The sequence below is a fragment of the Thermobia domestica genome, chromosome 4 (genome assembly GCF_964235325.1).
Source record: "Thermobia domestica chromosome 4, izTheDome1.hap1.1, whole genome shotgun sequence".
NCBI classification, from domain to species: Eukaryota; Metazoa; Arthropoda; class Insecta; order Zygentoma; family Lepismatidae; genus Thermobia; species Thermobia domestica.
In genome coordinates, this window is record NC_137457.1 from 97,449,865 (window position 1) to 97,461,458 (window position 11,594).

Consider the following 11,594-nt stretch of genomic DNA (forward strand, 5'->3'; position numbering starts at 1 on the left):
GGGATATTTGCGATGTCCATGCGACATCCCACGATATCAGCAGGACGTCCTGTAGCTGTTGATCAGACGGCCGAATGTCCGCTTCATGGATATCCCATGGACGTCCCGCGAGACGTCCGTGTGATGTCTGCGAGACGTGATTTGTACATCGCGATGGGACGTCCGGTGGATGTCACATGGATATCTCAAATCGCCTAGCTGGACGGAGAAGGGAGGGACCACCCTTTGCCCTTCCTTATATTACTAAACGAAGATATAAATGTCCTTTATGATGCTTGAATACCCTGCTTCCGAGAGACGGAATTTCCATTGTCAAGAGTGCTAGTTGAATGTCCATCCAACTATGACTCCTAATATGAAGTCCGTCACTCGGAAGCAGGACATTTCCCGCACCATAATGGAAATTTAATTAGATCTTCATTTAGTAATAAAAGAAAAGACAAAGGGTGCAAACAATGAACTTTCTGTAATACTTATGTAATTAATTTCGACGTAGCATTCTAGTGGACGTACTAATTCAGAACAGAGAAAAAAGTTTCTAAGAAAACTGGCTTAACCATACCAGCTTCGTGAAAATGTGGTGTTATTATATAATATACCAAAAGATTAAAAAAAAATAGTTGCGGGTTCAAAATATATGTCGTGATAAACCACGAAAGCAGCTCTGCAACCATACGCCCAATGCATTTCCATGGCTAAGCGAGAATAGTGAACGGTTTTTTAAATTTTAGTTTAGTGTCGACAGGATTTTAGTTTGCGAACTATCAGTCACCGGCACCGAATTCTATCAGCTGCGCAACAAAGTTACAGATAATTAATGAAGAGAAACGGAACAATCAACTATCAGAAGATTTTATATATATATTGTACAGTATGTAATTCTTATTAATTGAAAAATTGATTGAAATTTTGTTTTCAATTTCATAATTTACATTGAGACTAAAAACCAAGTACAGTAGATTTTCTTTCTTTATTTCAATAAATGCTAAAACTTAGCTAAATTACTGAGTACAATCATTGCTTCCACATAGTATTATTTACATATGCAAATAATGACACAAACACAAAATATGACATACATCACAAAAGGTTTCTTTAGTATAAAAATAAATGCAACATGAATCCAAGAGACTGGTTCTCAACCTTTTCAATTCAACACCTCGATTACCAAAGTTGTTGAAAAAAATGCAAAATTCTGAGTGAATTTCAAAACTTACAAAAAAGCAGTTACAGTACCACTACGCACTGAATCTCATAAAAAGTCTAGTAATTCAAGTTTAATCCATGTAAATCCTACACTTCCATTAAAAATAAAAAAGAGGATATGTAACCTCATAAAAGGGTTGTACCAATGTCTTTGCCTTGGGCGACGAATGTTAAAAAAAATGATTCAACATAATCTGTTTGTGACTAAGTTGTAAGAAGGAGAAGACGACCGACTTTAATTTAGAATAAATAACTTGGGTATTATTATCACTCAAACACATTTCTTGAAAAACTGTTGTCTTTTGTTCCTACAATAAAAAAAATAAATCACCGTTAACTGCAGATTTCACAGATCGTTAAATCTGCATGACAGAACATCAAAACAATGCGTTCTTAGTTTTATTTTACACTTTTTCTTGCATAACTAATCATTGTTAGTGTTGTTCTTCTGCCTGAGAGCCCGCTCTTTAGCATGACGAAGCCACTTTTTTATTACATCTGATATCTCTGCATCTGTTGATGCCTTGCAATGCTTGTGATACCGCACAGTGCCTGCAACAATAAAAACAAACTATTAAGTAAATGATTATGTACAATATAAAACATGTTCAGAAAAAAGGGTCACAAACTTTCAGGGTAGATCAAAAGAAAAGTTCTTTTAGTAAAGAAACGCGTCGTTTCGGAGATAAAAGCTGCCGAAAACGTGGGAAACTGAACTTCAGAAACTATTTAACGTTATGGTACTAATTAGTGTTGTGTAAAGCGTACACTTGAAGTCATACTTACATTAGTTAGAAAATGCGTGTTTCAAATCTGTACAATGCGTTCGGACGGGATTACTCCGAAAGGCGATACAGAATTTTTTTAAGGAGTTCCTTACGCACGCATTAGAGTTTTGGAATATATATATTTCCAAATCGAGCAGGTATGACTGAGTGCGAAAGCTTAAACCGCACTCTGTACGGAACGAAGAATGTGGGAGGAAACGGGAGAACCCCGGGAAAGCCCACGCACACGGTGTTTGTCCACCACAAAGTTCACTTGGCGGGGGCTGGGATCGAACCCGGGACCCTAAGCACCAGAAGTGAACGCTCTACCACTGAGCCACCGCGGCCCCCATTCTGTACGTTGAATAGTTTATGAAATTCGATTTCCCACATTGTCGGCAGCTCATACTCCGAAACGAAGCGCAAAAGACATGTTTAGTACGGCTTTTTTCTTCTTTTGATGCAATCTTTCTGCCCTGAAACTTTGTGACCCTTTTTCCTGAACATCTTTGTACTTAGTACAAATCTAATAAATGTCTACAATAAGAATGAGAATTTAACACAATCGTCGATCTTGTAGTATTTGAGATTTTTGAACTTCCTTTTTAACATTAACTCTCGTTATCCAGGTTATTTCCAAGAGATACGGACGTAGTCATCAGATGAAACTTTTAAGAAACAATACCATTGAGCACTTTTCCTGTTTTTTTTCAAGGTATTGTTAAGTATGTATCCTACTCCCATAAACGGAGTTCTGGAAATAGGAATATTGCTGCTGTCCATGAAGTGCACGTAAACATAGATATATGACATATAAAGCATGGATATAAAACATTGATACATTATTATCTTTCGGGAATAATCCTCCCTTCTGTTGAATGAAGTCCGAGAGTCACACGGATTTAAAGAGTCACAATAACTAAGGGGACTAAGACGTGAAAACACTGAACTACACTACTTTGTCACTGTTCAGTGTTTTCTTTACATTTGTTTGTTGCCTTCTTAAGCGTAAATAACAGTGACAATATTTTTTTGACATCAAAAAAGTTGTTTAGTTCAGCTAGTTTCCTTAATTATTTTAATCCACTTGATTTTCCGACTTTATTCAACAGAAGAAGAAAACTGGCTAATTTTAATTTTATACAATGGAAATTGGCTATCCATTTTTCCTACTTTTTGACTACTTTTCTAGAAATACAAGGAACCTAATATATGTTTTCCTTAAAGAAATCTATATTTGAAGTAAAGCATAAATGTCTAGTAGCATTAGCATTTCTAAAGTATAGCATAGCACAAATGTCTACAGTGGATAAGCTCGTCTTGTAATCAAGGGGTCCCGGGCTCAATTCCAGGTTGGGAACAAAAGGTTCGGATCCCTCGTTCAACTGTAGTTCCTGTCCTTAGGACGTCAACATCCCATGGAACGCAATGGGAAATCACCATATGGATTCACCTTACCCACAAACCTTTGGGTCAGACCAGTCTTCGGGCAGAACACCACATCATTATCAGCAGTAGCATAGAATATCATTTCACATTCCTAGAATTACCCTGAGGAAGAAAATATTTTGACTAATTGTCTGTATGTTACCCCACCCACTACAAATAAAAAGGAATGTACCGTATGGAGGGACCCTTGTCATAGAATTGTTGATAACTGGTTGAAAATAAAGGTTACTATTGATATTTCGTGCGTTAGAAACATTTTTACTGTAAAAGCATATTAAGTATTAAAAAACTATAAATGGCAATTTACAAATGAATTGAATTTAAGATCTAATTTTATATATTACTGGAACTAACCTTCGTGTTCTTGGACAGCAGTACTCTCATCTGAAGTGACTGGGCTCCGCTTAGGGGTTTTTGCCATTCCAGGATCATCCACATTGGTGCTTGTCACGACCTTTTTAGAAAAGAGATTCGGTACCGGTGGCAAAGTCTTCTTTATTGTAGAAACACTTTGCTTAATCGCTTCACTAAGGGCAATATCTTCGTCCGAAGATGATGATTGCTGTTTTCTAGATCGTATGCGACGTTTCTTTCTCTGTATCTCAAAAGATTCTTCATTACCTGTATCAACTTCGGTCTGGTCTCTCCCGAGTTCTAATTTCTTCATCCCACGCTCGTAAGAATCTAGAATGAATATTGAAACAAATTAGAGGGTACTAATATCACTTCTAATCATGTTCGTCAGTAAAATTATATACAATGTCAGAATTGCTTCGAGTTGAACAAAAGCGAATGCAAGACCATTTTGAACTGACTCAACGTGTTTTCACCTGTTGGGCTTTATTCCAAGAGTGTCACTTAGACCACTTGGGACTTCGCTCCAGCAACTCACTGATTTCTGCTATAGAATCGAAAAATAGTGCTTCTTATAGAGGTTTCAATTTTTTTCCATTTAATGTTTTCAAGTTGACCCCAGAGCCATAACGACGGGAAGGCAGGGAGCACCTTTACAGAATTAAAACCCACCTTTTATTTTATCCATTTTTACCTTCAGTTGCACTTTTTACCCATTAGGTCTACTGCGCCCGACTTTTGCCTCTAGGGGCACTTTGTTGCGGCCCACGAGAACTTTGCTTACGAAACTGAAATCTGTTATCGTCAAAATTCTGGTTTCGTACATGTTTCCCTCAGATCCATTTTTTCATCCATTTTTAACATGCACTTTGTATACATATGTGTATACAGAAAAGGAGACATTTATTTCTGGCAAATCTTTATATAAAGATTCATAGTAGCAAAAATATTGATTGGTTCAGTAGTTTGTGCGCCAAATCATCACAAAAACGAGTGTAGATGCCAATCGTAGGAGCTACTACCGCTTCAGCTCAACAAGCAGTCAGAAGCCTTTTTTTTTTAATGGCCACTGTGTAACCATCGCTATGATTATTTTTAAAAAATTACGTTTGGTAACATTCAACGCCTCATTATTATGAAAATTCAAAGAACCCTGAGGCACTGTGAATGGAAACCGTAACCTTCAAACAACCAAAAATTGAAATATCCACATTCCTGGACGTTGAACAGAAGTGCATCATACTTTTAATCATGAACTCCAGGCGAGACAAACAAAAGTTTAAACCAATCGGTATTACGTTCTTGATTTTTTTAGAAAATAAGTTTCGTATACGATGTCACAAATATCCAATGATCAGTATATCACTGATACCGTTGAATAAGTAAAGCAATAAATAGATTTAAACAATGTTAATAGAAACTATCTGCCACTTAGGACACCAAATCGTAAGTAAAATATTCTTTGTCTCTACTTTCTGTAATTTACGTTGGTGTTACCTTACTTCATTATAAGAGGCCGTATTTTTTCTAAGTAAAATGTTATAATAAAATTTTAGTAGTTTCCCCCATAGCCTCATGGTCAGAGCGTTCGCTCTAAGTGAGTAAAATAAAGTATTACATCTGTATGGATAAACTTTGTTAACAGGTTATTACATGAGTGTTTTTCAATGTAAGAATGCAAAAATGCAAGAATGTCATAGCGAGGAATTGATCCACAAGTGGTATGTTTTTGACAGCAAATATATCATCTTGGAATTTACTATTACTCTCACCAAGCACGCTCAATTATTGCAAACACAACTTAGTTTACAGTCTCATTTTTATTACGATTACCAAGGATCTTCTATTCACCAAAATTAAACTGTACTAATTTTACAGTTTTTCTGTAATATCTTCAAAACAGATAAAGAAATTGAACAGTGTGAACCCAGTGCGCTAGACAATATTATTTTGCATTTTTACGAATCACCTAGCACCTAGCTTTTTACGAATCATCTAGCCGTCCCTTTGCAGCTTATAGGTGTATCTCACAAATCCATGCCGCATCTATTAATAACTACACAGCAAAACGAGAAAGATGAGTCATGATAACGGTATGACATGCACAATAATATTGTCTATTGCACTACATTTCCATTTTTCAAGTTACTTTTTATTGATTTTGAGGATATTACAGAAATACTGTAAAATTAGTATAGTTTAATTTTGCTGTATGAAAGACCCTTAATATCTACAATAATATAAAAAAAATCATACTTTTTGTTTGTGACAGATATTATTGTAAAATTGTACGTTTGACATTTTTTTCTTTTCCTTTTTCTTTTCAGTTTCAATAAATTCAAATTTAAAAAAAAATCCATATAAAAAATCGAAGTCTTTATATAATTAAGAAAGTGGTGAAGAAAATATTAAAACACTCACATGATTGACCAATAATTTCATAAACCCTATGGATACTCCAGTCTTCCTTTGGTTCTAATTTCTCCTCTACTGCCTTATAGTATTTTGTAAAACTGCTGTAGTTCGGCCAATAGCATTTTCTTTTCCCATCTAGTAACCAATTAACCGGCACTAGTTGTATCCCGTCGGAGAATTCAACAACATAATACTGTGCCTCTGGAATCTTTTCTTCAGACATTTTGCACTGACGGTATGGAATTCTATAACAGGTAAAAACGAATAACACAGATGTATAAAGAGTTTAAGCATGCAAAAATATAATTTTTTCCCCCCATAACTGTACAGGCTAAACGTATCAGCAACTTTTGTTTATCAGTTCAGTTTATTTCTCGCAGAAAACTGTTAACGAATCAGTTGAAACCATTTCAGCTCTAATTTCAAGGACGAAATTCAAACACTGACGTAAAAGCAGACCTCGAAATGGACCGGGGGGGGTCACGGTGGCTCAGTGGTAGTGCTCGGGCTCCCAGGTTTGATCCCAGGCATTGCCATGTGAGCTTGTGGTGGCCAACACCGTGCTCGTGGGTTTTCTCCCGTTTCCTCCCACTTTCTCATTCCACCATTTTTTCTTCATCATTCTCCTTCATCGTCCCCTTTAGCCCTATCGCTGGCACAATCGTGGGACGTTAAATTACCCCTTTTTTTTCTTTCAAAATGGCCCGGAGCGGACCGGACGGCGTTCCGGTTCGTGAAAGGCGGGAACCATTCCGTTCCATCTCGTGAGAAGATTCAATGAACCACACAAAAACTCATACAAATTGAAGCACACTTCAGAAAGTATCTAGCGTTCCGTTTCGTGAAACTTTTCATTTCGAGCCCTGCGTAAAAAAGAATTATTGGTCCATAGAGTGAATCGTTATATTGGGTTATTCTGGTCAATGGAACAGAACAATGCTATCGAAAATAGCAATATATGTAAAATTTAACACGAAACCTATCACATATGCATGAATAGTAAGTACACAAATTGTAAACAAATATTTTGACTTTTGAAATCTCTCTTTTTTCTTTTTTTTTTTAAAAACTACAATCGGTTCAGCAGCTCCTTAAAGTAATATAGACATATTAAGATTACATAAAATAAATTTCTCTGATCACTGGATGACATCATATAGTGTAGCGATTATGACGACACCGCATTCGATGCTGTCTCGTATTATTGGCCTGTCCCGATACTTTTGCCTAACCTTGAATTCATTACCCCTGCTGCTTCCTGACCCTGAGTGGACGCCGAAAGTGGGATGTTCCGGCTGAGGATTGAAACCAGGACCACGCTAATATGAAACCAAAACTACAATCCCTACACTACGGAACACTTCTAAAGAAATATGCAGCAAAATAAATATTATAAAATATTACCTTACGCTTTTTACATTTGCATTACAGTGCTGCAAATAGAAATGCCTATTTTCGATATTTAATCACTGAAAATTGCCAATAATTATTGACAAGTGACTGCCAGTGAGTGTCTGTCCACGTAAAAAAACACTACTATTTTTAAACCCAGCTAGTGTGGCCAGTGCCACCCCACCGCACGACAGTGTTAAGCTGTTCTAACATTTTCAATGCTCTTGTAGCATCAGTTCCAGAGCAAATACATTTGTCCGGCTAAATTCCATTTCCAGAACAATGTGCGGCGGGGAGGGGAGGAGGGGGCACTCCGAGAGGGTTTGTTGTTACTGCACGACAACGCACGACTTCATACAGCCAAACGGAACGGAACACATCCCCGGGGGTTTAACTAGTAAATTCTCTATCACCCTCCGTATAGCCCGGACGTAGAAGTTTCGGATTCCCCCTGAAGAACACCTCCATTTCCTGAAAGAGGCACCACAGGCTACACTGACCTATTAGGGAACCTTGAGTAACATTACTTTGAACAGGGCATGGATGATGTGGTGCCACGTTGGAATCCTGGTAGTATCGTAGAATGCATCGAGTGAACTCATTTTCACCTTACACCGTGTTTTTGTAGTGTTTTTTTTATTTATTTTTTTTATTTTTTCAAATCCTAGATAGTTGATGATGTTCTTTCTGTTTACAACAGGCTGAGGCAGCTTTCAGCTTTAGGAAAAGGGGTTTATTTGCTTTTTGAATAATGTTCACTTTCTTCCTTTTAATTTAACTGTCTACACTAATTCCTCGATTGTTCACACTTCGCTAGGAAACTGTATGTATGCGAATGATTTTGTGTTCCAAACCGTGTGCTATCATATTACAATTTTGTCAATAGTTAAAATACTGCGAAAATATTACCTTTTCGAAAGCTTTTTTTAAACGTAGACCCTTTATTGCACACTTTCGCAGGTTTTCCACAAAAAAAAAAAGTGTAATCAGTTTTGGAAATTTGTCCATTATTTTTACCCCCCCCCCTCCTTTTCAAATTCAGAAATTCCGCAGTTCAGTTTGCTGTACTGCCACGCGCTTACCACTACTAAATGGGGACAAAATTATCTTTCCAAGGGTGAAGAAGTCATTGCTGTTTCTTTTAACGGTTCTAGTTATGGTCGATTTCTTGTACTTTCATAGGATTAAATTTGTATACACGACGCCATCTTTAAATGTGAATAGCCTTGCTCAGCTAGCATTGTTTTAATAATAATTTGGGATTGTTCATTGAACACATGACCCCTTCACATATGTTTGTGTGAACGACATTGCTCAAGGTCACTTGACACATGTTCCGACCAGTGACAGTTCCAGATTAGAACTGCAAGGAGCGGGCTACACAAGCCGCACCTCGTGTTGCAGATCGTTGGCATACCCAAAAGGGATATAGTACACATGAAGCTGCATCAGTTCCCAAAAAAGAAGGACGCTCATTCTTTTAGGGATTATTCATTGAGTATGTACGAACTTACAAAGGGGGTGACAAAGCGACTTTTATTTACTTATCGACTGATACGAAAATAAAAAAAGAACATAGCTATTCTTTATATCTGCATGTGTAGTGCCCTTGTATTTTAACTATGACTATGTGTGTGTTTGGGGGGGGGGATTTAACGCATATAGCATGTCTTGTGCACATGGATACTTCTTACTACTGCACTACGTAAAAAAATTATGGTATTTCATGTAGAAGTGGTAATAAAACACAGAAGAAACGCAGATCAGGGGGTTCTCATGTATACTATTACCCCCAAAACAACCTTTATTTCCACCACAGGCTATGCTGTTTGGGGGATGATGCAGATATCTAGCCTTTATTAACGTTCTTATAGTATTTTTAAGTACAAGGGCCAAATAGCAGGATTTTAGAATGCGCAAGCTAGTGACTGATGCAATATTAATTTTATATTGTTAAGTACACGGACTAAAATGTTACTAAATATAACTCTCCGTGTTCACATTATCAGATAGCCCTACCAAATATAGTCCAGTGTCCAGGTGAAATATGTTTTAAGTAATTTTCAGTGAAGTCAATAGAGGAGATTTATAAGTATTTATGGTCAATGTGCCGTTGCGGGGTCCAGTGTTTTACGTGCGAAATTTACATTTTTTCCACTTCCCTTGATAGATTAGGTTAACATGGCTTTACTAATAGTAATAATAGTGAATAATCATACTTATGACACAACAAATGACATTTACTAATTTTGGCCCTGTACTTAAGAAATACGTCAGAATACTTAACGCCAATCATAATAGGAGGCAAAAGTGGACTTTTACCGGACGGTGTTTTCCTGGTTCACTCAACATCGAGACAGATATTCCACCAAATATCCATCGCTAATTGCCCAGAAGAACTCCTTCTTTCATACAGTATCGGATGATGCAAATCATCGTTCTTTCGTTCCTAGTGATGTACACAATGTTTAAAAAGGGGGTGCAGTGTGAGTACACCCAGTTTTGGCAAAGTGTCCTTGCAATCATAATATCCGACTCAGCACCCTCTTTGTGTGCTATTTCCTTATTTCGCCCCAGGTAATGTCTAAAATTCTGAAAGTGGGGTATACAGCCGCGTGTTTTGAATGCAAGGACACTTTACCGGGACCGTGTATGTACTCTTGTACTCAAAGATGTATCATCTGCACCGCCCTTTTTAGAATTCTGGACATCATTAGGAACGAAAAAAGATAATTTTCATCATAGTGGACTTCTGGCCAATTACCTATCTTTCCATGGGTTCCTCCCTTTTTTCCAATTCACCTTACATCACCAACCCTTCCTTCCGGTACATCATACTGGTTTTCTGCTAGTTTTGGATCCCCATAACGGTACAAGGACCGTAATTATTAGTAGAATCTTAATCTAACCTACCCAACCTAACCCACCAAACGAATCGTATTGCAGAAGCAAACAGAACGTAGTATAGTCTAACAGCACGAAAATCCCCCCCCCCCAAATTGAAATGTCGATAAATTTGGTAGAGCCATCTGCTAAAGTAGTGCCGATACCGCGTTTCAGAAATAATTTTAGTAACATTTTGGCCCTTGGGCGTAAAAATATGCTAACATTATTACTATTGCACGATTGCACATGTGCAGTGGTCTACACATTCTAAAATCTTGCCAGTCGGCAAATTGTTACAGAGAACAAAATTGTATTGAACATATATCACTGTATTTTCTTTAAAGTAGTACACAAAAGGGTCTACATCCCATTTATCGCATTAGAAGTAACATTTTTTTATCGCTACAGTAAACAAACCTAACTTTAACTAACCTATAGTCAGAAATCACAAGTTACGGTATCAAAAACTACAATTTTTTTTCACTCTGACATATTCGATTTTTTGGGGAGGATTGAACTGCATAAATCATTAAAAAGCACTGCAAGTTATATTATCTAGACTTGAGTCGAGCAATGTTGCATAAATTATCACATTAAATACCTCAATTTTGCTTCGCTCATTTGAATCAGCAACTTCTGTTGTTTCTCGTAACTGCCAAAAATACACGCTGCGACTATCTAGTTCACAAGCAGTGAAATTATTGCACATTTACACTTGATGTGTATTAATCTATTTGCAACAAGTATGTATTGAATATACTTAAATTACTTACCCTATATTCTTCAGCTAAAGCAACCATCACCTTTACAACATTGAGTCTACTTACATCCATCACGGCCCACCTTGCGCCGTGCATCATGGAAACAACTGCATAACGTTTCGCGGTCCTCAGCAGAAACAGTGAACGATCGCGCCGCGCTGGAAGTTTCTTCAAACATTGTATGAAATTATTATGTACTACTTTATTATCATTATTAATTATCTGAACATTATTAGTTCGGTATTGCAGAATTATACAATACGATGGACTAATATAAAAATTATATAGTACTTTTCTATTATTATATTATTATTTAATAAATAATAATAATACTATAATAGAAAAGTATTATATAATTACTATA

General features: G+C 36.9%; 1 protein-coding gene across 1 annotated transcript; it reads right to left on the reverse strand.

Annotated features, from left to right (window-relative positions):
* Positions 1-945: 945 nt before the first annotated feature.
* Positions 946-11,296, reverse strand: LOC145682823 (uncharacterized). The gene is made up of 4 exons (XM_081754192.1): positions 11,243-11,296; positions 6,198-6,436; positions 3,777-4,106; positions 946-1,758 (listed from the first exon to the last, which is right to left on the reverse strand). The coding sequence occupies exons 2-4, from the start codon at positions 6,412-6,414 to the stop codon at positions 1,631-1,633; spliced, it is 675 nt and encodes a 224-aa protein (XP_081610318.1). The 5' UTR covers positions 6,415-6,436; positions 11,243-11,296; the 3' UTR covers positions 946-1,630.
* Between the last annotated feature and the right edge of the window lie 298 nt (positions 11,297-11,594).